The sequence below is a fragment of the Accipiter gentilis genome, chromosome 27, assembly GCF_929443795.1.
Source record: "Accipiter gentilis chromosome 27, bAccGen1.1, whole genome shotgun sequence".
Lineage (NCBI taxonomy): Eukaryota > Metazoa > Chordata > Aves > Accipitriformes > Accipitridae > Astur > Astur gentilis.
This window is the reverse complement of record NC_064906.1, coordinates 1,966,355-1,992,723: the sequence shown is the minus strand read 5'-3', so window position 1 is coordinate 1,992,723 and position 26,369 is coordinate 1,966,355. Positions and strand designations below refer to the sequence as shown.

General features: G+C 41.5%; 3 protein-coding genes and 1 long non-coding RNA gene across 6 annotated transcripts in view; 2 read left to right on the top strand and 2 right to left on the bottom strand.

The window, feature by feature from the left end:
• Window positions 1–804, bottom strand: part of ANKRD12 (ankyrin repeat domain 12) — a 68,674-nt gene extending 67,870 nt beyond the window's left edge. For all 3 annotated transcript variants that reach the window (XM_049830219.1, XM_049830217.1, XM_049830218.1), the window contains exon 1: window positions 614–804. The gene's annotated coding sequence lies outside the window, so the exon portion shown is untranslated. The remainder of the gene's footprint in view (window positions 1–613) is intronic.
• LOC126051201 (proline-rich protein 2-like) lies at window positions 78–23,134 on the top strand. The gene is made up of 3 exons (XM_049830135.1): window positions 78–277; window positions 505–1,708; window positions 22,647–23,134. Exons 1-3 carry the CDS (start codon window positions 78–80, stop codon window positions 22,674–22,676), a joined length of 1,434 nt encoding a protein of 477 aa, XP_049686092.1. The 3' UTR covers window positions 22,677–23,134.
• NDUFV2 (NADH:ubiquinone oxidoreductase core subunit V2) lies at window positions 4,922–21,189 on the bottom strand. Its single transcript, XM_049830260.1, has 8 exons — window positions 21,051–21,189; window positions 19,300–19,365; window positions 12,762–12,824; window positions 12,554–12,670; window positions 10,830–10,998; window positions 9,289–9,398; window positions 8,371–8,447; window positions 4,922–6,896 (listed from the first exon to the last, which is right to left on the bottom strand). Exons 1-8 carry the CDS (start codon window positions 21,090–21,092, stop codon window positions 6,803–6,805), a joined length of 738 nt encoding a protein of 245 aa, XP_049686217.1. The 5' UTR covers window positions 21,093–21,189; the 3' UTR covers window positions 4,922–6,802.
• Window positions 12,774–14,662, top strand: LOC126051248 (uncharacterized). Its single transcript, XR_007509760.1, has 2 exons — window positions 12,774–12,849; window positions 13,372–14,662. It is a non-coding gene; the product is annotated as an uncharacterized LOC126051248 (long non-coding RNA).
• Window positions 23,135–26,369: the final 3,235 nt, after the last annotated feature.

The window sequence follows — 26,369 nt, the reverse complement described above, 5'->3', positions numbered from 1 at the left end:
AGGCTGCAGGGAGCTGCCGAAATTCCCGAAACGGAGGCGGGGAGGCGGGGCGTGAGTGCATGTGTGTGTACACCGCCATGCCGCGCTCCGCACCCGCGCCCCGGCTGCCCGTGCAGCCCCCGCCACCGCCCCCTCCCTCCCCACAGCCCCGGCCCTGCCTCCCGCCGGAACCACCGCCCCGGCCCCCCGCCACCGCCTCCCGGCCACAAGCGGGCCCCCCGCCGGACGGCGGGGCAGGGGCTGGGCAACGGCGGGCGAGAGGCGCGGCCGCCAGACGGTGACAGCGGCGGCCATGGCTCCCGCCGCGGCGCTGACAGGCTGACAGCGGAGAGCCGCTGCCCGCCGCCGCCGTGCCCCCCGCGCAGGACAGTGCGGCGACGGGCCCGCCGCCTCGCCGGGCTGGGCGGGGCAGGCGCGGTGCCCGCTGCTCGGGAGGGCAGGGCAGCGGTTACACCCCCCCCTCCGAGGCGGGCGTGAGGGCTTCCCCGGACGCCCGGCTGCCAGCCGCTCGGAGACAGGGGGGCGGCACGCCGCGGGCGCCGCGGTGGTGGGTGGGATCGGGGCTCCCCGCCGCGCACCGGGAGAGGGTGGGGAGGTGCGCTCCGGTCCTTACCTTCTCCCGAGAGCCAGCGGCGGGACGCGTCCTCCTCCTCCTTCTCCGGCCGCTTCCCCCTGCCTCTCTCCCGTGGCGGCGCGGCCGCGGGGATCCGACAGGGGAGCCGGTGCTACCCGCCGCCACCGGCGGTGCCCAGGGGCTCCGGCTCAGCCCCCGCTCCGGCCGCTGTGGCTGTCGGGTTTGAAAACACCCCTTCCCCGCCCGCTCTCTCCCCCCCAACCCTCCCTCCCTCTCACCCTGCGCTGCCGTTGTCGCTCCCCTCCCCCTTCCCAACGTCGCCGCTGGAGTAGAGCTCCGCGGAGCTCCCATTGGCCGCGCCCCGCCCACGTGGCCCTCACACAGGGCACGGGATGTGAGCGGGCAGGCGTTGCTGCGATCGTTACACCGTTCGGGAGGCGGCTGGGAAGGTGTGGGGGGAGGGGGGGGACAACGTCACTACACCGCTCCGCTCCCCGTCCCGAGGGAGAAGGGCAGGGACGCGCCCCCTCCGCCGGGCTCCTCGCTGCTGGGCGGGCAGAGCGGCTCGTCCCCCTGCGCGCGCCAACGACAGGGAATAACGGGCTCGCAGGGTGCCAGAGGACGGGGGGGGGGGCCGTGAGGGAAGAGGGTGGCGACGGGAGAACACGAGCAGTGCGCCGGCGCTGCCGCGCCCTTCTTGGCCTCGGCCGCTGGAACTTTCTGGAAGTAGTGGCGGCGGCTAGGCTGCAGCGCACCCGGTCGCGGGGTAGGGACGGGAGCCGACCTAGAGGCACCGGCACGATCCCACACCCACCCACCCCCCCCCTCCTCCGCCCCGGCCGCTGCACCTGTGGCGGCCGCTCCCTCCCCCGGGAGGGGTTTTCCGGCGGCGATGGCGCAGTGAGTTTTAACAGGCGGCGCAGTGCGCGTGCGCGATGGCGGCAGCGCCTCCAAGGGAGGCGGGTGCGGTGGGGCGCGAGCAGTAGCGGTCAAGGAAGGCTCGCTGCCCCCGCCGGGCGAGCGTCGTCTTTGCCGCCGAGCGTACGCGGTCACACAAGGGCTGAGAGGAGCGCTGCGTGCCTGCAGGCTGCAGTTAGAGGGCCCGCGGCTTTTGGGAGAGGCCCCTGGAGCCAGGTGGGTGTGGCGCGGTGCTGGAGAGCCCGGGGGGGGGGGGGGGAAGCCGTTCGCCTTCGGGGCACCCGCGTAGAGCGGCTGTGGGAGGAGGAGCCCGCCGCGTCTGGTGGCGCGCGCGGTCAGCGGTTCCGCGCCTCGCTTAGGCGGAGTCCTAGTCCGCAGCCGTCCCAGCGCTTCTTATCCCGGCGAGTGAAGGCAAAGAGCTGCAGGACCTTCTGCGGGAAGCATGCGACCCTTAGCCCTGCAGGCCGGCACCGCCTGCCGTTTGATGCTTGGGCCCGCTTCCAGGTTTCAAAACAAAACCCTGGGTTTTTAGGGTGTCTCGTTTGCACCAGTAAGCCAGACGTCATGTAAAGGCATCAAAAGGGGTTACAGAAGTAGACTGATGGTAGTCCTAGTTGCAACCTTAAAAATGGGTCATTCATCTGCATTTGTGAAAGGTTTTGCATCTGCTTATTAAAATAATATTACGTGGTAAGGCTTAAAGAATCTGTGTGGTTCTGTGTGTGTGTATTCTTGAATAATATTCTCCAGGTGCTAAAGATAGGTGGGCTGTCAGGTGCATTTTGAGGAGGCAGCTAAACAAAGCCCTTCCGTTTGATGTAGTCTTAATTGCCATGCTCAGCCTGCTACTGGATTACTTTGTTACTGCATAGAAAGCAAGAACTCCTTAATATTTACTACGCAAGTCAGAAAGGTGAATTTTTCAGAATTAAAAGATTAATTTGATTAAGACCATCCAATAGTGTGGACTTCCCCCATATTCTGATCTCCACCCATCATAAATCTTGAATACTTCCATGCTACACAACATCCTATTGTTTGGGCAAATTTCTCTCTCTTGCTTTCAGAAATCTTACCGTACAAATGCTGGTACAGATCATTTGTGTTGTAAAGCAACTGCCTGCCTTTTCATTTGATTCTGTTAGTGTACTGTGAGTACTGTCAGCTGACCAGGAGCAAGTATGCCAGCACCCGTCACCACTTAACAAAGGGAGTTGCATTCACTTCATATTCTTTCATGTCAGGTTGATTACAAAGGTCATCACTTGTGGTGGTGAGCAGATTGCAAACTATAGACCATCAGTATAAGTGAAGTAAGAACTGTTTCCCAAGGTAGAATATTTTTCCTTCACACAGTACTATATAGGGATGATACTGATAATTCACCCTCTAAAACATAACAGGCTACAGGTGTAGTACAGTGGTGTAATACTGCATTCTGGTTCTTGTGCATCAGCACGAGTAGTGTGCAGTTCCGAGATTTCATTGTGTGTTGGTAGGTGCTCACAGCCAGGAGCTGAGGTAACAGGGAAGGAGTCTCATGAGCAACACCTTCTGAAGTAGATACTAAGATTTGGTAATATCTAATAGTAACTAAAAAATAGGGTTCCTTAAGCCTTTTATAAGAACTACTGTTTGGACTAACAAAAATCAAGTGTCAGTTAATTGTTCATTGCTAACCCTACATTAACTTCTTCCCCTTGTCTCCAGAAGCCCCTCCCTTTTATATACAGTACAGCTGCAAAATGCTTTTGTAGCTGCTCTGTGTTGGTATGCGTAGTACTTCCCTTGATCTGCCCTCCCTAGTGAAACGTCAGCTGTGCGAACTACTGGTCTTAAGAAATGTGCATAGCATCTGGGTGAACTGTCTCATTGCTGAGTTCAATCTAGTAATTGAATAACTGAGAATTTCAAGACTGCAATACAAAAATAGTAAGAACTTTACCCTAAGAACTTGGAAAACATCATATTGGTGAAAGCATATGCACTAGCCTGTGGCAGGTCAGCTGCTGAGCCTGGCTACTGTACTGCACAGGTGGAACTGAACTTCATTGCTGCTTTCTATTTAATGACAGAACGTGGTTCCAGATAACATTTTTATAGTGGTGTGTGGAAGTCATAGAAATCCTTTCCATTATGCAACATTGAACACATCATTGGCTATCTAGTGGAGTTTCTCATTACTCTAGACTTTCTTCCATCTTTACCAAAGAACAACCACCACCCACACACTCAGTCCAGTGGATTCTTTGTGTGTCTTCAGCTTCCATGTTGTAAATCTCACTTCCTTTCCCAAGACTTTAGCTATTTTTCTTAAAATCTTCTCTAGGTAGTCTTATATTCCTCCCCAGTTAAAGGGTGTTCTTTTACTTATTTTTCTTCTGCTTTTACATTTGGAGAATTAATATAACACATGAATTCTTTCATTTTTCTCTCATTCAGGGAGAGGGGCAAACAAGACCACCAAAACCACAGCATGGGTTCTGTTACTGCTGCCTTTAAGGAATGTGTTGACTGTTGCTGTAGTTAACTCATTTTTCATTTAACTTGCCACCTGGCATTCTTACAATCCAAGATACTAACCAGTAGATTGAAACTGCAGAATTTTAAGTGTTTAATTATTTGACAGGTTAGTGTCAGCTGCCCAGAATTACTATTAGTAACCCTCTGCTATTGAGGATTGAGAATAATGGAAATTATGTCCTGTTAATATTTGTTGTCTAAAATATTCAATACTACCAGTAAAAGCAAGCACAGGGTAGTATCTGCAGCTATTCAAGAACAGAAAAGAGAACTTGGATATATTAATTCTTACACTATTCTGGAACTCTTCCATAATGATCACCTTGTTAAGCAGGACTGTAATGAGGATTATCATTGTGAAAGTAACTTTGTATATAGTAAACAACTACATGTAACAAATAGTGCAGAATCTGTATTTCTAGTTGAGACATTTGAAGTTTGAAATGTTCAAATTTGCACAAAACCTGAAGTAACAGAAGATGTGAATTTTTTCATTAATGATTTATCCTAATAAAATGATTGCCAAACTTTTTTGATGTAAAACCCAGGACCATAAAGCCTCATATAATTGATGAATGAAGTGGGTAAGATGAGAGAGAAAAGTAATGGTTCGTTGCTTATTTCTCTTCAAATATTTCAGTTCTATAGCTGCCTACAATATTCAACTTAACAATGGTGTATCAGATTTGTACCATGCAATAACGATAACGTCAGTTACCCTTTTCTAGTCAAGTGATTGGCAGACTGTTACATGTTGCATCAAAATGACTGACATAAGTCTGTGGAACATCACTAACCATCTTCAACAAATGGGAAACTGTTGAGATCCATGTTCTGCTCCTAAGACAGCAAGATTTTCACATACAGATGGAATGAACAGGGAGAAAAGCAGGACAAGGCAACAAATCCTCCTGTCCAGCTTTATTAATGGGAGGAGTCTGGCATTCTAGAGCTTTGTTTTTGTATGCCTCAGTTTCAAACATGGCAGGTCTAAAATCATGTTTCCCTTCAAGACAATTATGCAATCCTATCAGAGTTACATAAAAAAGTGAATAATTGTAGCACATGACAGTTCCACAATGCATGCAAAATCCTCATTTATATTCAATGTATAATTTAAAAATAGTTGCCTGCTTTCATACTAGGTTAGAATGAGGTAATCCTGTACAAACTAGAGTACGGCTTTGTTATAATTAAGCAAACAGCTTAGTTACAGACTGGTATATTAAAATGAGTCTCTCTGCATCAAAATGTAATATGCTATCTCATGTCTCTAGAGAAGTGCCACATAGTGCCAGATGCCTGGCCTGCTACAAGGTGTGTGGCTATTAGAAATACTGGAGTGACCTTTCAGAAGAGCATTCAGCAACTTTCAGTTACAGATATTTCAATCCATGTACTATTTTCTCATATGCATAGTGTTCCATAGCACTTATATAGAAGATTTTTTTTTTCATGCTTATTGGGTGACTGCTTCACTCATGACTTGTATTTATTTATCAATTTTCTTTTCCATTTGTATGCAATTCAGTGATTTCATTTTATAAATTTAGTAATGTAGAAGGGATAGCAAGTTTTACATACAAATGATATACGTATTTATCTTGCTCTTAGAACTACCAACAGTAACACTACTTGTTTAACAATACATCAAGGAACTTCAGAGAGCCTACTGAAATAAAGGTGGGGCACAGACAAACTCTATGAGATAATCATGGAGGAAAATCTGTAGATACAAAATTTGACTCAGAAGAGGGAGGTTAGTTTAAGGAAGTACTGTTAATCAGAATATCAAAACAAACTAAATATAGAATACAATATAAATAATATAATTAAGCTTCATCTATCACATTAATTGTGGTAAGAATGTAAGTTCCACAGCAGATTTTCGAAGAGGCAGACACAATATGGTCTCAGGTGACTGACATGTTCACATTTCCTAGTTTACATTGAAATGCATGTATATGTATATACATAAAGCATTTGCCATATTTTGCGAGCATATGTATTAAGTGACAATATGCAGTCATTTTTTTTAACTATCTTCATCTTTTTTCTATTAGGAGAAATACCTCAATTTCAGACAGATTATAAAAGTAGCCGATACACTGCAGTAAGGTCAAAGAAAGATGTGTCAATCAAATAACTAGTTTCACATATTACACTTAGCCATGTATTAAACTCTTGTGGTATATTCTGTCTTCCCCCAACTGCATACCTTGGCTGTATTGCATAAATTTGTACAGGAAGTGGTTTCTTGTTGCTGTTCACTTTTAGTGCAGTACTCCCACCATTTGGGTCAGGCTTGGGTTTTTTTGTAACATGATAAAAAGATACTTTTCACATTTTTCCTGGTCACTGAATGGGAATAAAGAGAGTTAGACTCAAGAAGAACCATTTACTGAACCTACCACATTTTTTACACAACACAGCTTGGATCACCTTTTGTGTTTGTTTGTTTGTTTGTTGTTTAATTGCAGTTAAAAGTAACATGCAATAAAGTTTTGTCAGATAATCTCCTTTCAGTTTGTTTCCTTGTGCATTTGCCAGACTTGTAATTCAGTCAGTTTTGTTGCTTCTCCAGTGAGTCACTTTACAGTCTACAGAATTACTTTTCTTAAGATCTAGAGTTATGCTTTGCAGTAGTTAAAACAGTGGTTAAGTTAGAATATCTAACTGCTGTTGCTTCCTTCGTTTTTTAGAAAAGTATTAGAATGTTCATCCCTTTACTGAGATTAAAGTTACTTTATTATTTTTCAGACAATTCATACTATATTACAAAAATCCTTAGAGGTCAGCTCGAACTCCAAAACCTGGTCCTTTGGGTGGTTCAGTCAGAGAAGTAAGGCCACCAGCCGGCTCACAAGAAAAACGTCCACTCCTGAAAAATGAAAGCATTTTTATTCATTGCTGGTATTGTTATAACCTCAGATACTGTTTAATCACTGGATAGAAGACAGTTACAAATCTAACTTAAGGCTTTTTTTTCTTTCATTCTTCACATTCATCCTTCAGAAATATGTGGTGCTACTCTAAAATCAAAAGGATTCCAAATTCAAGTAGTAACAAATAGTTTCATAACTGAAATGCAAGATAGGACCACTAGTTTTCTCTTTATTTAAAAGTTATGTTGATCCCAGTAATACCAAAAGCAGTATCTAATTTTTAGACTTACACTTTTGTTAAAGATGCTTCCCTGTGTTTGGAAACTATAATTGTTTTAAAGATTATTGTTCTTGTATTCAAAAAAATCATTATAGAAACTATATAGGAAGAGGTAACTGTTGTGGTTTAACCCCAGCTGGTAACTAAGCACCACACAGCCACTTACTCATTTTCCCCCCCCACCCCCTGGAGTGGGATGGGGGAGAGAAATGGGGGGGGGGAAGGTAAAACTTGTGGGTTGAGACAAGAACAGTTTAGTAGAACAGAAAGGAAGAAGCTAATAATGATGATAATAAAATTACAATAATAATAAAAGGACTGGAATATACAAAACAAGTGATGTGTAATGCAATTGCTCACCACTTGCTGACTGATGCCCAGTTAGTTCCTGAGCCACTCCCCCCCAGTTTATACACTGGGCATGATGTCACATGGTATAGAACATCCCTTTGGCCAGCTTGGGTCAGCTGCCCTGGCTGTGTCCCCTCCCAACTTCTTGTGCCCCTCCAGCCTTCTTGCTGGCTGGGCATGAGAAGCTGAAAAATCCTTGACTTAGGATAAACGCTGCTTAATAACGACTGAAAACATCAGTGTGTTATTAACATTATTCTCATACTGAACCCAAAACAACACTGTATCAGCTACTAGAAAGAAAATTAACTCTATCCCAGCTGAAACCAGGACAGTAACACACCCAAGTCAAATTAATTCCTCCATTCACACCAACATAGGTGTAGTTGCACTAACAAAGAACAGTGGGAAATAACAGGCAATAAGAGTTCAGAAATAACCCTTTCACAAACTTGTCATCTTCCTGGGTTTCATCAGAAATCAGAAAAAAAAAAATCAAACAGGCATTTGTTGATTTACATGATCTAGACAAAAAATGCCAACAGGTGATATCATTCACCTATTAAGTACTAAGCCAAATCAGAATTGACTTTTTCACATTTCATGCACATCCTCTCTAGTCAGTCATCAAGAAAATGACAATTCTTTTCTCAGTACTTTCAAGTTCTTTTTGGCTTTGAATATACAGAAAGGCACTGAATGCATGCCATTGTGTTCAGTAAACTAATGAATGCTTTTTAGCTGTAGGTTGTGAACTCCAAATCACTCGAACAGGAATAGAGTTTCTCAAAAGGATCAGCCTTCAAGTAGTTGGCCAGTATTATATCAATATAGCACACCTTGGGCCAGGTTTGGGAACTTTGCCAGCCTTTAGCTCATCAATTATGTCTTCAATATCTTTGGGTGTCAGATCTTCCTGTAAAAAAAAAAAAAAACAAACCAAAAACATGGACAAAACAGAAAAAGAAACAAAATTCTGCTAATTGCAGGATTCAAAATTCATCACATTAGTGGCTCTCTTGGGTGTGATCCTAGCATAGATAATTTTGATCCTTTCCATAAACACACATACTGGTTTAACAAATTAGGACACTTAAAAAGCCTACTGTCATTTTAATGTTAAAATTTTTGTTTTACATATGTGTTTTCAGCTTCCTTGATACATTAGTGGGCTGATCTCTGCTGACCCACTATACACATGCCACTGCACATACTGCAAAATGGTGTCAGCTGTGACAAAAAAAATTGTGAGTACAGTTCAAGACAACAGTTCTCAAAAAATTAATCAGACTGTGATAAAATATTTTAAAAATAAGTTTTTTTAAAAAAGCTGGATTCAGTCAATACATTAATTCCTTTGGTCTATGGCATCCCAAGTGAACTGTAATTCAGAAGTCTAAAAGTTCAAAAATAGTGTTAAACCAGTCCAGGCTTTCCAACAGACTTCTTTAAAGTGCTTTTAAAAGCCTATCAAATACCTTTTTACAAATCCCAGAGTTATGGACAGACCACTGTCACAAAAATGCATCACCCCACTTGTATAAATCAAAACAGTATCTGAAAGGAAAAATACACTGATATGATGTGATACAGATGGCAGCAAGAGGCCAAGAAACTAAAAGATGCTCTACATTGCAAGTTGTCTCTGCCAATAAGAATTTAAAGTAACTGACCAAAACTTCAGAATCTAAAACAAGTGAAAATACAAGTAACCCAGCAAAGAAGTTTATTCTTTTAAAAGGGAATGTAATACTTACATAGTAATTGTCATTTATTTGTACCATCGGTGCATTTACACAAGCACCTAAACATTCCACTTCAGTCAGTGTGAAGAGTTTATCAGGTGTTGTTCCCCCAACTTTTATACCTAAACCAATAAAGAATACTAGGTTTAGCAATGGTTATTGTACATGATTAATAAAGCATGAGTCTAATTACTCCACAGTCTTCTCATTACTTGTATTTTGGCCTTAAAAACATTTGCATAGTTAAATCCTCTTAAATGAGTCCAAAATGTTTCCATTAAACAAAAGATTCTAATGAACTGTGAAGTCAGTCTTCAGATAGATTTTTGAGACCTCATTTACAGATATGATTTATTAACAAATAATCATGAAATGACAATTCCAAGAAATGTAACAGCTCTAAGGAACATTTTTAGTTATCAATACAATAGAATGGAAAAACAGGGAAAAACATAGCTTTCTTGTGCTGATACAAAATGTGTTAATATACAGTGGTGAATACTGAATTCCCAAATTAATCAAGATCCAAGCATTAACATTTAGCTACAAATTCATAAACGACTTCCAAGTTTATACATAAAGCCTTATTTCCGGAACAACTCTGTACACATACTTAGCTCCTATGCCACATTATTGTTCTAGTGATAGATACAGACCTTCCCCAGAGGGCACGTTAGCCAAAATAACATCTTGGAGTCTGATCCTCAACAAAATTCTCCTTGGAAGGAAGAATGCTGAAAAGCAGTTCTCCTCCATAGTTATTAGAAGGGGGGGGGGGGGGGGAACTAATAAAGTCTAAGTAAGGCCCGTGTCTCAGTAAGAGCTACACAATCATCCTTAATGCTTTTATTTCTCAAGCTAAGAGTTTCAGTTAAATTAAGCTATCTTTGCAGTAACACATGAAGACAAATTTCATCTAAAGAAATTCTTCACTGTGAGGGTGGTGAGATACTGGCACAGGTTACCCAGAGAAGTTGTGGATGCCCCATCCCTGGAAGCTTTCAAGGCCAGGCTGGATGGGGCTTTGAGCAACCTGGTCTAGTGGAAGGTGTCCCTGCCCATGGCAGGGGGATTGGAACTGGATGATCTTTAAGGTCCCTTCCAGCCCAAACCATTCTATGATTCTATCACCTTACTTAAAAAAAAGAAAAAGCCTCACAAACAAGCTTCATATAGCATATACCTTAAAAATCTTACTTTGCTTACAAAAAAGTGCCATAGCATTCAGAGTCCTCTCATATATATGGGATAGGGCTTAATTTCTCAGTCCAAGAGTCATATTAGAATAATGCATTTCCTGGCAAATTACCTTTAAAACCACTTTTAAGACCACTAAACAGCACTCCAGCCAATGGCCTTTTCTGCTCTACTGTACTGAAATCCTTAAAGAATAGAAAATCTGAAATTTGAAGTGCTTAGTACCTATTCACCAATGATTTCACACCATATTTTCAATACTATTGCTCTGTCCCCATCATACAAAAAATTTTACTTCAGTATCATTAAACAGAGGTAAAAAAATGTAAAAAGTATATTACAAATTTGTATCCTACCAAGTTTCTTCTTAATGGCTTCTAAAATACTATCAGAGTCTCGCAGCATGCAAGGTGTGGTAGTGCAGACCTGAATATGGTATTTCCCAACAGGTTTGCGATTATACATTGTATAGAAGGTTGCTACTTCATACACTCTCATGGAAGGCATTTCTAAAATTTCAGCAACCTGGAACAAGGGGAAAGCAAACACTATATTGAATTCTTACAGGGCATCAGTAAAGCCATTTAACAAACCATTTCAGTAAATAACAGGGAGGGGATGGGTATCAAAGCACAGCTGTTTTCAAATGTCAAGAAAAGACACCCGAGTTACTCATATTGGAGTCACCCTTCTTGAGCACAAACTCCAGTAAGCCATGGATTAGCACAGCAAGGAGTTCAAGTCAATTCCCTTCCAGCATCTAGCATCACACACAAGCTAGATGCAAGAAGTCAGCCGGGTTCCAGCTTTCATTGTCATTTCCAACTCATATTGCTCTTCTGCTGTATGAATGAATGAACTTTTACACATCTGCCCATACTAATCCACATAAGCTTTTCGGTAAGAAAATACTTATAGGCTGGTACTATGCTCACCTAATTCAGATAAAGCAGGTCTGTCTCAGGTTCTGTGACATACCAGGGCTGGCCTTAGAAATGCCACAGCTACATGTGCAGATTGATGTCACAGCTAGTAAATAGGGAGTGAAGCATGATCTCCATGGAGCCAGTTCCAGTGCAAATATCCCTGACCTCATTAACCTAGAACCCTGGCAAACTGCTCAGGTTGAGAACTGGCTCCATTTTCAAAAGGGAACTGTTTTACATTCCAGTCTCTTGCAGGCAAATAACAAACCATGGAAAATATATCTTAAGATTTTTAAATGAACAAAATTTTAAACACAGTATGAATCTGAAACTTAAAGTAACCAAAAATACTTTTCTCATTCAGTATTAATGGAGATTTGAGGCTTTATGCTACACTGTACAAACAAAGTTAAGTTGCCTTTCTTTAAATGCGCACTTAAATCCTTCAGTAATTTCTGTAACACTCACAATCCTCACTTAGCATATCTTGATTGAATTCAAAACTTTTCACTTTAAAATTGGTGATATGACAGATTATAACACAAAATATGTTAGATTTATTCATATGAATATAAACCAGAATTTTTTATTTCTTGGTATTTGATTACTGTCATGCAACCTATCACTTTGGAGCAGCGTAGTTGCTTACTTGCTTGTTTTGAAACAATTTTAATAAATAACTTGATAAGTCTACCGAGCATTTGCTGTGAGGCATTAACACTGCTCTGCAGAAGTCTTTACAGGCCTAAAGATTAGGTACAACACTGGGAATATGTATAGTACCACTAATCCGGGAGGAGAAAAACCCCACCGTTGTCATGTTTTTTCTTTCCCCAAATTCAGCAGTGAACAAAATCTTTCAAGTTTCTGTTCCTATTTCCAGGATGATTCTGGAAAAAGAGCCTATCTAAATAAGGCTCATATAATTTTTGGTTTTTTCTGTCTGTAAATGGGCTAACATTATGTAGATAGTGGAGCCCTGAGTTTTCTGCATTAGTTTTCCCTTTCATTTTTTAAAATGTAGTCTCAAAGGGAATTCTCACAATTCTGTGCCACATGTAAATTCCCACATTAGTACACTTTGATAAATAAATGCTAATATTCTAGTAAGATATTTAAAGAAAACCATAATAAAATAAATAAGTACTAAATACCTTGTTCATAGCTGATATGGGCAACCATCCATGCTGTCTTTGGGCCAAATCTAGTACTGCCATGACAGCTGCAGACTTGTGTCCCCCTGGGTAGTTGTTTATGATTGCTTCTATTCGCTTTTTAAAGGGAAAAGGGGGAGGGGGGGGAAAGTATCAGTATTGATCTAAAAACAAAATCTGTGTATTTAACTTTTTTTTGTCCGCATACCTTTTGGTTTTCAGGTGTGAACTCAAATGGAGTATCTGGATTATTTTCAGGACTATCTCTGTGCTTCAGGAAAAGAAAAAGAAAACATGTAAAAATAGGGCTGTCGGGAGATTATTCAGGACAGATTTACTGTTATAAAACATCTTCTCATTAGACAGTAACAGTTGAGTTGTTTGAATAAAACTGATATATTCCAGATAAAAATTTCATAGTAGTCAAATGATTAAATATGTCTGGGAATGTTATAAAAAATATTGATAATTATTTCATCACTCTTAAAAATAATGACTTATTCCTGTTATTTCCTATTAAAACCATTTCTTGAGGAATATGGTGTTAGCAAAATATACTTTTTTTTTTTAACACTGTTAATACAGTTTAGCAATTATGTTCAAACTCATCACAGTCCTCTGGTTAATACCTTAATAAACAACATGGGACTTAAATAGCAGCCCATTTTTTTCTTTCACCATGAGGCATTAACTGTAAAAACCTCAAAATTCATCAAGAAGCTTGCTATACAACTAAAACATTTGCACATTCAAACACACGTTAATCCACTTTAATATATTCTTTTGATTTGTAATGGATTTCAACATTTTCATTTTAGATACAACTCTGAATCAGAATGGAAGAAGCAGAATTTTGAATTAATTTTTCCAAAATAAGGTATTCTATTATAGTATTTTTAAGGTGGTCTTCTAGGGAAACATCGAATTGAAATTAGTTCTTCTCTTTTCAGAAAATATAAGTTTGGAAGTCTTGAAGAAAGTGACATTTTCCTATAATAAAATCTTTAGTTCTGATGAAAATCCTTATCCACCAGAAAAACTTCCTGCCCAAAATTTTCAGTTACCTCTAAGCAGCTCATTATGGTATCCTTGAAACACTCATAGCTAAGTTTCATTCCCAACTTTATACAGTTTTCAAATTGAGAAAGTTTCAAATTAAATGGAAAGTTTTGGGGAAAATGCAAGCTATACTTGAGGCTTGATGTTAAAAGTAATCTACAACCAGCTAATGATAAAAGGTTTAAAAATATATTAGGAGAAAGAAATCCACTCCATTAGCTTTCACTTTGATCATTTTTTCAAGTAATCTAGGGTGATTTTGTAGTTTCCACGCTGTGTTCATGTTAAGCAGTGAAGGATTTAAAGAAAAATCTTAACATTGCAAGATACTTGCATACTGAAAGACTTGTCATCAGTGCAGAACATAAAATATGTATGGTTGATAGCTATTCCTGGGTTTAGAAATTAATATGGAAATACTGAAAGGCCAAAAACTTAAATTATATCTGTTAGTCTAATGAGAGATTCCCTTTGCTTATCCTAACTATATCCTAGAGCAGACAGTACTACTGCTCCCATCAATTTGAGAGCTTGTACCCCTACCACAGTTCCAAGTCAAATATAAAACTACAGTCAATATATACTTCTCCACTAAGGACAACTTTCCTCTAATAAAAGGCATTGCAGAAAGATAATCAATATCCTTAGAACACAAAAATATTTTATTACGTATGAATTTATTGCTTATTGTGTGGTCTACAAGGTAACATGTTGAGGATTTCTTGGCTGGGCAACGGCATGTGAGCAATCCAGCCGTTAGGTGGGAATGAAGCATAAGTTTACAAAGTGCTGGAGCAGACAAGGATGCTGTGCCCTTGTACGCTGGGAAAAAGGAAGATAAGAAGAGCCTGACAAGCAACTCCTAGATGCCGAAGAATGAGATAAGTAACTGCTGGACACCTCGTGAAGAAGCTTGCACAGCCAATAGAGGATAAGATAGTGTCGCATGAACCGGGGTATTGTACCAATTAGAGTATTGTATAAGGCGCGTGCACAAGCACATAAGGTATATAACTGTGCTAAAAGTTGTAGTAAATGGACTTCACTTGATCACATTGGTCTGTGCGTGATTTCCCCTGTGGATCCTCCGCAACAGTAACATAAAACAGTTTTTAGGAACACAATTGCCACTATTTTAGACTGACCCTTCCAGATACAGGATTTGACTCCTCATATGTAGTGTTGCTGAGGGTTTTCTACCAATTTTAAGGAAAGTTCTCAAAAAGAGGCTGATGGAGGAAAAACTAATTGGGAATACTGTGCAACTTCTAATATTTTTTCCCTTACAGACCTGTTCTATGTCTTAGCTGCACAGATCAAATCCATGATAAGTACTTCCATAACTTAACTTTTCCTTCTCAAATTTGCATACCCATTTTATTTCAGTCTGTTATTTTGCCTTCCATAGCTATTTGATAGTTACAGTTGAACTTCATCTCAATTTCTTTTGCAAGTAAGTATATTTGATTTATTAAAATCTTCTTCTTTGTCTACAACAGCTCTTTTCAGTTTATCATCTCTAAACTGGTATCCTTAAATACCCTACATGTGAGGAAGAATAATAAAGACTTTATATCTGAAACTAGTTTGCCACATAGTCAGTTCTGTGCAGCAAGGCCCCAAAATACGTTTTAAAGGCTACAGCACAGGTGAATACTAAATAAGATCATGTCACCTTTTTTTGTTTTCCATATTCCTAAATGGGCTTCATCTCATTCTGTGCTGTGGAGAGTTTGATAGTTTTCATCAGTAGCTAATAGAGTTCTAGGTCTACTGAGCTGTTAGGAATTTGTCAGTCACATGTTCCTTAGCATTTCATTTGTCTGATGACGTACCATTTATCTGAGAGCTGATTTGCTCCTAAATGATATCAGTGTATTTCTGCCTTTTCTTAGGACACAGATTCTGGAGAACAAGATCAGAACTAAGGACACAGTATTGGAAGGAATACTATGTTAAATCACAGAGTGGTTGAGGTTGGAAGGGATCTCTGGAGGGTGTCTGACCCAAACCCCCCTGCTCAAGGACCCCCCAGGACCATGTCCAGACAGCTTCTTCTGAATAACTCCAAGGTGGGAGACTCTACAATCTCCCTGGGCAACCTGTGCCAGTGCTTGGTCACACTCACAGTAAAAAAAAGTGTTGCCTGATGTTCTCCAAGGCCATTGTCCCTGGTTCTGTCACTGGGCACCACTAAAAAGAGCCTGGCTCCATCTTCTTTGCAACCTCCCTTCAGGTATTTATAGGCATTGGTAAGATCCCTCCTCCCCCAGTCTTCGCTAACAGTCCCAGCTCTCTCAACCCTTCCTCATATAACAGAAGCTCATAAAAAGAAACTGATACATTAAGGCTTCCTCTATACACAAACTAAGTACAATTATGTCTGTACCAACTACAGCAATTTGTAGAAAAGCAAGGTCAAATTCTAGCCATGCTTTTTTTCCCCCAATTCCCTTCTTGTGATCCCCAATTTCCTGAAGCCTTACACAGTATGTTTTCATTCTACACATAGCTTGACTGTATTGCATTTCTATTGCAGCATTCAGCCTAACCTACTTAAAGTGTGAACAACTGCACTGTGAAGGCCTACCAAAGCCACACTGCCCCCACAGATGATGGTGCTCTCTCATGGAAGGTACTAAGGCTGCTGAATGTTCATCTCATTCTTTTTGCTACATCAACCTGGGCCATTTTATTATTCTTTTTCCGTGATTTAATCATCTGTCTTTCTTGACAGAGAGAATTATTAAAGAGCACTGAAGAATTACAGTAGAATAACTAGAATAATTGAGCTTTTATGTATACTGCGAAAAAGTCGGCCTGAAACTTGACCTATGCCTGTTTACCTGTGGTAAACATTAGTCCAAAACACTGTAAACCAAAATGAGAGAACTGTATGGTATGCAGGGGAATAGATGTTTAGGCCAACAACCTGTTAAAAGTCCCAATCAAATCAGCAACTGAAAGAAATTTATTATGTTCCCTCCAAGGGTAAAGTACCCTACATTCACTATTCCAGCAAAACTCAAGATATAAACCTTCTTAAGTTAAGAATGGTAGAAGTGCTCTCAGACCCAAGTATTTCACTGACCATCTTCACAAGTAACTAAAACTATAATATAGCAATATCTAACCTTCTGTACTGAATCCTGTGCAGCCTTATGACAAAGCCCACATCAGGGCAGTCGATGTGTTAAGGAAACTCAGTCCCTGTGTTGAAAACCACAAAGTAGAACAGTTAAGTTTTAGCTGTTAAGGAGGCTAAAGACAGATAAAAGTTAAAAATAGAGAAGGCATGTTTAAAAAAATAAAGGTAACTATTGTAAATAAAAGTATCTTTGAAATCAGGCCTTCCCTAGCCATCAGAAACATGATATATTTGGAACAGCTCTCTTAGGTTACAATGGGTAAACAATCTACCTAGTTTTAAACTTGATACACTCTTCTAGGAGTGTGATCTAGCTGCCTGTGATGGCACCAGACTGAGTTTAATTGTTGGGAAAGTCTCTTCTTGGCTGTTTCAGAATAAAAAGGAGTTTCAGTAGAAGTTCTTTTATTTCTGTATGTTTCTGGTAACATGTAAAGAAAAAACTTGCATGAAAAAAGTTTGCAAAGGGATACAAGGGCGTGCAAATCAGCACTGCCTTTTAATACTAGATTTTAAGACGACCAGGTCCTCTGCCAGTGTGTCCCCTGCTGTTACAAAACAAATATGCTGTATGCATTTCTATTCCTCACCTATAGATTTCCTATATGGAATGTGTAACAAGAAGCATCAATATGCTTTGCAAAACAAAACCAAGACACTCATGTAAATTGACATACAAAGAGGACTACCACAACAGGTTAGAGTTACTCCTGGGTAAGCCTACTACTCCTCCACAAGCAGTTTTAAACAACCTTTGACACTTCATCTGCTTGTAATATTCCAGAAAACTAAAACTTTTTCTAATGTGTTTTCCCTACAGAAATCTGGGGAAAAAAGTGCCCCATTTTTTGACTGTATACAAACACTTTGTGTTGGTTACAATAATGCCTTCAGCTCAACTCAGCAGGAAGAGTTTCCCCTGAAATTTGCTGTGTTAAATAACATCTGAAATTTGCTCTGAAGTTTTTTACTTATATTTAGGGCAAACAATTACACGCGCACACAGTGACATCCAACTATCTTCTTCCCATAGCCTTTTACTTCACAGAAGAATATTACCCTATTAAAAAAAACCAAACCATAAAACAAACTCCCACACAAACAGTTTCCTATGCTCTACTAGCAAAAATTCTGTTGTGGAATAAAAATAAGAGGAGTGAATGATGCTATTAAATAAGAGAGCTGAATATCACAAATAGCTAACTAGAACACACACTTTCTTTTCTACTTCCCTTTCTCTATTTTCAGGCTCCTCCCTCCAGCAAATAATTTAAGCAGTTACATAAATCTTGAAAAATGCCTGGAGAATTTAGAAGGCTATCTAGCTTCATATGCCAGACACCAATATCCATTAGGGTGCCAACACCACCTTTTGCCTGTCTTCATCAACCTCAAACTACACTTGAAGTTTCCTAAGTTGTTGGCCTACACCGTTCCCTCTATTCGTTGAATACTAGCTCTCACTCCATAAATCATCAATGCCTGTTCAGTTTTCTGGAAAGTATACAAAGCATGTACTGTAATCCCATTAACTTCATCTTATGAGAAAAGCTGTAGACAGCTGCAGAAAGGCAACAACAGCAACACAAAAAAATCTGTCTAAAAATGCTGAGCACCTGCTTCCAATGCAGTGGTCAATTCTCTAGTGAAGTGCTGATTTCTACTACATGCTGGAAAAATGCAAAATTATTCAGTTGTTGAATTGCAGACTAGATAAAGCTCTGAATGGAGCAGAATGGGACAGAATATACCTCTGAGATGCTTCAGGTTCTCTTTAGAGGCAGACAGAAAACATCTGCTCTATTAAACCATTCTTATCTCAACCCAGAAGTTTTACCTTTTTTCCCGATTTCCTCCCCCATCCCACTGGATGGGGGAAGTGAGTGAGCGGCTGCGTGGTACATAGTTGCTGGCTGGAGTTAAACCACGACATTTACACATCTAAATTTGAGGGTTGGGGTTTGGGGTTTTTTTGCACTCACTATTGCTATTTATACATACTATGATAACGCTTAATGGCCTCAATTATAAATCACTATGCATCATGCTATATGACATATAATATGAACAAGCACTACACTTTTCATATGCTAGTGAACAGGGCTAGACCTGGACGTAAGGGTAATTCTGTGGCTAATTTTAGAAATCAAGAAATTGCACCTGCAAAAAGTTTCATGGGCTAAAATTACAAACTCAATTAACTTCAATAAAAAAAGAAAACAAGAACTGTTTTATAATTAAATAAGTTTAAACAAAGTCTCATCTTCAATCACACACAAATGCTACTAATATCACCATTACTATTAATAAACAAGAGTCTTCACTGTGTAAGAAACACAAGGCCAAAAAACTAAAATAAAACCTTCTGATACTCTATCGCGGCTCTAATAAGACGTTCCACTGAAAAAATGCTTTTTTGTAAATTCCAGCAGGCTTCTAGAGCAAGCTCTGCCCATCAGAATCTTTTAGGCAGATTAAAAAAGTGTATGCCAAACTCTTGTAACACATCCCCCTTCCAGTAAGGTAGAAAATTACTTACCACAAATAAGGTTCCTCCACTGGTATTGCACACTGCTGTTCTATGTAAGTATCGAATTTGTCTTATCTACAAACAAAAAGTAGATAGTGTTAATAATTTACATAACTGCTAGAGACTGCTTTCAGAACCAGCTTGATTTCTACTCTAATTGTAAGCCATTAATTCTAATGTCATCGCTAATAATTTGAATTAAGTCAAGAGAAGAATATTAAGGGCTCTCCTGTACTAGTACAAGAGGACATCTCTTAACTCATCTTGACCTTTTCAGACAGTGTAGAAGTTAAAGGAGTTAACTTCAAAGAGATAATACTCTGCCACAGTTTAATCTAACTGCCTTGGATACAAATTCTCATCAGATATTTAATGAAGAATTTTCCAATTTGTTACTTTATAGCACATCCTTTAAAAAGTCTGCAGAATGTACCATTATTGAGGTTCTTCTCTAGTAAGCATTTACAAGCTTCTTCAGATTTTATCTAACTGAACAGTGAGATCAGGCATAAGAGAAAACAGGCATGAGGTCAGATCTGAAATCGAAGCCCAGGTACCAGTGAACTACAGCAACTTAATCAGCTCACTCTTTTCAGCAGCAGATCACGTAGCTTCACCTGCAGCGTAGTTTCACATGATGGCTGCGGTCTTTCCCTGTGATATGATCAGCCCTTCCAGGAAGCACTGGATTTTCTATGCAGTTACGTGTATTATGTTGTATGCACCTACTTCCTCTTTGCTCTCCACTTGTGGCTCATCTGAAAGCAGCAGCCAGGAAAGCAATTTATCTCCTGCCATTCTTTGTCAGATGCCACAATGAACTGTGGGATACATGAACGACTCTGTGGATTGCAGATCATTCCTGTGTGCCACCCCTTCCAGGAGACCCTTGGCCTGTTGTCCTTATCAACTAACATGAAGCACATCAAATTAACTGCACCAGCATGCCAATTTGAATGTCCTCTGTGAACCAGACAACATGTAAAATTCAGACAAAAGACTAAAAAGTGTAAGTAGAGCATGCAAATACAGCTGAAATTCTGTAGACAATGCTGAAAGGGGCATATAAATGAGAATTTGATGCTCTGGTACAAGACCTACTAAATGCTAAGTAAACAGAACACATGCAGTTTTGGCTGTGAAGGGACCACCACCACATTGTAAGCCTCAGGTTTGCAGCTGTAAGAGGCAGTCTCCTACCAAGAGCAGCACTTCAGATGAAAATGCTTTATTCTATCGAAAGATGCTGTACTGTTTCCAAGAACCAGAATCTGTAATTTCAGACTTCGAGAACTAGGACAAGACCCCATTTTTTGCACTGGCCTAAAGGATTTCAATTGGTGTGAAAAACAATCGGATTGAAAAAACAAACTTACGGGTTTTCCTTCCAATGGTTAATCTTACATTCATGAGCAAGACATAAACGCTATTTCCATTTGTGAAGCTTCCCAATAACCCGCAGTAAGCGCCAAGCAGTTACTGCTAGAGCCTTTTTCACTTGAGGCAAGCAGTGCAACTCTACAGCCGGTCAGGCAAGTCCAGCAGGCCCCGGGGCCGCGAGGGAGACACCCGGCAGCGGCGCCCGTTCACCGGCCGCGCCGGGCTTGAAACCGGGCCCCGCCACGGGGCCCCGCTGGCCACCCACCCCCCCCCCGCCGCGGGCTCCCTTTTCTCCCGCGGCCTCCTCCAGCCGAGCGGGCGCCCCGCCCCGATCGGCGAGGACAGACGCGTCGCCGCCGCCGCAGCAGCCTCCCCCTTACCGATCGCGCGGCCGCGGCCCGCAGGGGAGCACGCAGGAACATGGCGGCGACGGAAACAAGCGCCGACCCTCGGCCCAACCCTCCCTTCCTTCTCCTTGAGGCCTACGCTCGCCCTCCGCGCAGCAGCAAGGAGACCCGCCCCGCGCATGCGCCGGCGACGCTCGGCTGCGCGGGCTCGGCTGCGCGGGGGGGGGGGGGGAGGGGGCGCGCCCGCGCGCCCGCCGGGCGGTCGCCTGGGCGGGAGCGCGCTGGCTGAGCGCGGGCGCGCGGGGGCCGTTGGCGGTTCGTGGCTTCCCTTGTGAAGGCTGGTCGTCCGGAACGAGGGGGTCGCCGCACGCTTTACTCCGCTGTCAGGTATCACGACTGCCTGCTCTGGGAGGAGACGTTATCCGGACTGTCCCTCCTGCAGGTGTGGGATTCCTGTCCTCTCAGACGTACAAGGTTTGCGTCGAGTAACGGCACACGTTTATAAAGAAGGAGCATGACGCTGCCATAGGTAACTGCCCATACCCTCTGTGCTCGCGGAAGCTGGTATAGCTCCACTGAAGGAGAGAGAACTGATCAGATTTTCCTCATCTGAGGACCAGGCCCACTGGTTTGTGAGATAGGAGCTTTCACAACCCACTGGACACAACAGATATATTTCAGTTCTTTTGTTGATGATCGGTTTGCTTCCATGGCTTGAGTACTAGAGATGATAAATTTGCATCTCTGTTCTACAGTTTGCTTGAAGCCAGTGGTAGCAGTACCAGTAAATGATGGAGAATGACAATGAAAATAGGCTCAAGCCGTATATGCAGATAAAATGCTTGTAACCTCAGCATCCTTAATACAATACCCACTGAATGAATAAGAGGAAGTTTTGCATTAGCTGTGGGGACATGAACTCAGTAAAATATTGATAAATGGTTTAGCCAGTTATTTTGTTTTCTATCATGAAGTTTGATATATATTTAAATATAAAAGTAATCTGTGCTTAACTTCAAAGATGAATTGTTGGCATTTGTTCATGATATAGTCTGTACTGTATACAGATGGCATTACAGATTAGCAACACATGATAAGTTTTTTCTTTACCATGTACTTCTTTTATGACACACTGCACTTTATTCAACATGCCTACACATTGTGTGTGTTCCTAGATGTTGCTTTAGTGTTACTGAGGTCTAACGACCAAGCTTATACATTAATATGAAACATTTTTCCACTGATAGAATAAGGGATGATGAAAAACATGTTAATGCTGTTTAATATTTGCACAAAGGCATTGTACAATTTTATAAGTCCCTTGATTAGATTTGTACTTTCTACAAATGCAGTTGTTTCAATATGCTGCAGCAGTTTAAATTTCACCTTTATGTGGAAGTACATTTCACATTATGTATGAAAGTGGAAATGCAATGCACTTAAAGTTTAGGAAGAATCTTAATTTAAACTGTCCTTTATTTCTACTACTCACATTAAAATGTACCCATACAGATAGATATTTGTGCCAGGAATGACATAATTGTAGTTAGTATATAGTTAAGACTTTGTTCTCCAAAGATGAAGACCTCTTTTAGAATGTGATTAGGAATTACTATATTTATTTTACAGATAGGAAGATGTGAGGCAAATGTGTACTGATCCCTGGTTAGTCACAAGAAGTCACCAAGAGCTGGAAAAGAACACAAGTCCACCGACCTATAACCTGGCATCTTATTCTGTGGACCATGTTTTTCCCACTAGTCTGAGAGAAATTCAGTTCCCAGTGATCAAGCATTCATAATCCCTGGTTTGCAGCATGGGAAGGAAACTAGGAACAAATGCTTCTCACTTAAACTATTAGTAGAGAGAGATGAGGAGGTAAATGCATTCACACACTTAGCATTGGACACTTAAATACTGAGGCTAGGAACTTGCACTCCTTCTGTAGTTAACTGACTCTCTCCTGCCTATGTACAGAGCCTGAAGAGCTACTTTCCTAAGTTAGTCTCTCAAGTCAGGTACCAAAAACTGTAAGGAAGAGGAGCTTCCCAATAGTCTACACAATTTAATTTTAATTCTTTACATTGCTTCTGTATTCAGGCTAAATATTAATTTAAGTTTACTGTTGGAGCGGCGGAGGAATGCACATAAGTCGACCCAATATGAGTGATAGAAGTGATTCAACTTTATTTGCACGGATAGCTCATATTTATACAGTTTGCGATAATTATGCCTACTAGTCCTAATATGATTGGTACATTGCTAATGTTTATTCATTACTAAAACACACCCACTTGTGATTTGCAGCTATGCGTGTTCCGTAACTTTCTCATGGGAACTTCTTCAAAAGTTACTTGTGAAGTTATGCCAAGGTCACACCGTCCCTGTCTTTCTCCTGATAACAGCGAGACCAGCTGTTGTTTTTCTCCCAATATCAGTAAAGCCAGCTATTTTCAGCCAAGGCCTAGTCTTGTTGCTCAAACTGACATCCTTTCACACAGAACTCTGCTCGCACAACTTTTCCACAGGCCCATGTCCTTTTTCAGCAAGCCACTTCCCAACAATTCCCCCTTTTTCTTTTTGTGCGAGCAGAGCTTGGTGTGTCAGCTTTGAGACTCCTTTTATCATGCACCCATAAGCAATTTTAACTATTACACAGATTAATATCAATATACCCAACCATCGTAAGGCTTCCTTAATCAATGACATTAGCCGTGGTGTTATCCCGCCAAATATTGACTCTAACACCCCATCAAACCAACTAGTTTCTTGCTGGATCTTTGTGTATGTTTCTCCAGCCAATCTATTTGTTTGTGTATAGATTGAGGTAAAATTTTAACACCTGCTGTATTGCCCTTTGCAAAGATCTGTGAACACAACTAATTAAGCACAGTAAAAACAACATTATACGTAAGAATAAAATACATATAAGAATAAAAGACTGTTCAGGTAATGCCAATGACACACAAAAAGAGATTTGATTAATAGCTTTAGCTAGTGACACCCAAACATTCTTACTGTCCCATGGCGTTAACCGATGTGGATCAATCACCGGTGTCACTGTCATGCTGCTTACTACAGTCAGTGTGTTCCATATCAATCTCAGCATAAGGTTTCAATTTTATGGGTAAATCAGGAACGTATCTGCCAGACATGGAGGATGTGATTTTTTGTCCAATTGCTGTCAAGGCTTGCCGTCCCGGTGCACTTAGTTGTCTTGTAGAAGTTAAGCTATCGCTGCCCCTCAATAAATCCAGCAGCAGCTGTAAGTCTGTATTTGTAATACCAAAACAAGGTCGAATCCACTGTAGGTCTCCGTTTAAATCTTTCTCCCTCTTTTTATTTTTGAGCAATCCAGGCTTGCTTAATCCAGTGTCTTTGCCTTTCTTCTGCAGCAGCTATTACAAGCGACTCCGCATCTATCACGGGTGCGGTTGGTTTCCCCGTCTCTTTTCCGCATTTCCTTTAACAATTCTAACATTGTCTCTTTTTGTTCTATTATTAGAGTAGCCAAGTCCTTGTTTGCATTATTTGAATCAGGGTATATGCTAGGTATAATTTGTTCATGTTGAACGGTGGTATCTGAGGGCTGTGTTTTCGTAGGCAGATTTTTACTCACTCCCTGATTCTGTAGGGTTTCCTTTAATCGTACGGTTAGGGAGGCTTGGGAACTGTCGGATGGCTGATTAATATCGGCAGTCCCAGGGAGTGGAGCAGAAGTCAAGGGCACGAGAGCAGGCGAACAAGCTCCAAAAAGTCTCTCTCGCTGCATTATGTTTTTCTCCCCGCTTTTCCCTTTCGCTTGCGGTTGGAGAGAGAGAGCAGCAAAAGCAGACGCAGACGCTTTACGATCTGCTTTCATTTTTTACAGAGTTGTCTTAATCAATTTCCATAAAGTTGCAAGATCTTTAACTTCTTCAGACCCGTCACTGATTTCATCCCATAGGGAGGTTCCGATAGCATTCCAGGTACTAAGCTCAAAAGCTGTACCCACACTAATTGAAAGGTTTCTGTCCTTGCTTCATTAGTTTTTTAGCTGATTTATCATCGTCAGTTACCATATCCCATAATACATCTCCTAATCTACGCCATTCACTCTCCTCAAATAATAAATCCGGATTCTTAAAGCATCCCTTAATGCGACCCAGCGCGACTAACCCCGAAATTTGCTTAATGCAATTCACTCCCCGCTTTTCTAAAAAGCACTGTAATAATTTTAGGGCTACCTCTTGATCCATTGCCGGCCGGCTTCTTGATACTCCTGGGTGCTACCTTGATTAAGGCACCTCGGTTAAAAAGTCTTTGCAGCCTTTTTCCAGTAGCCCTTACTGACGGCGAACCCCTTTTGGACGGTCCAGGCATGAGAGTTAACACACCAACCAAGACGATCAGCGTTCGGTTAATCTTTTGCCCCCCGGTCGCTGCTACCGGTGCTTCTCAGTGTCCGTCGCTCCAATTCCCCTTTCTTCGGTCCCCGTTCGGGCGCCATTTGTTGGAGCGGCGGAAGAATGCACATAAGTCGACCCAATATGAGTAATAGAAGTGATTCAACTTTATTTGCACGGATAGCTCATATTTATACAGTTTGCGATAATTATGCCTACTAGTCCTAATATGATTGGTACATTGCTAATGTTTATTCATTACTAAAACACACCCACTTGTGATTTGCAGCTATGCGTGTTCCGTAACTTTCTCATGGGAACTTCTTCAAAAGTTACCTATGAAGTTATGCCAAGGTCACACCGTCCCTGTCTTTCTCCTGATAACAGCGAGACCAGCTGTTGTTTTTCTCCCAATATCAGTAAAGCCAGCTATTTTCGGCCAAGGCCTAGTCTTGTTGCTCAAACTGACATTCTTTCAGACAGAACTCTGCTCGCACAACTTTTCCACAGGCCCATGTCCTTTTTCAGCAAGCCACTTCCCAACAGTTTACGATTGTTTTGATGTGCAAATAAACTGCTGTAGGAGACGCTGCTTCTCTCTTCAACAAGGCTTTGAAAAGCTGGTGTGACTTCCATTGGCATCTCCTGACTTTCTCGTGTTAATCATCCGTGAAGTTCAAACACCATTAAAAAAAGGGATCAGCACCTTTTTGCAGCAGCTTTGAACTTTCTTTATTCAAAAGGGCAGCTAGAACTATAATTAGGTACAACTAGTCTTCATTATTTAGCTCATTTATTTGTTATGTCTTCCTCCCACAGTGCCTGTGAACCTCAGATCTTGTGCTGGCAGAGATGGGAGTCTGAATGTTGCTTTACTTGCTTTAACAAGCTCCAAGTAACACAGCAGTCCCTGTGGCATGGCCCACCCTTGAAGCTGGGCTTCAGGGTGCTGACCAAATGCAACCAG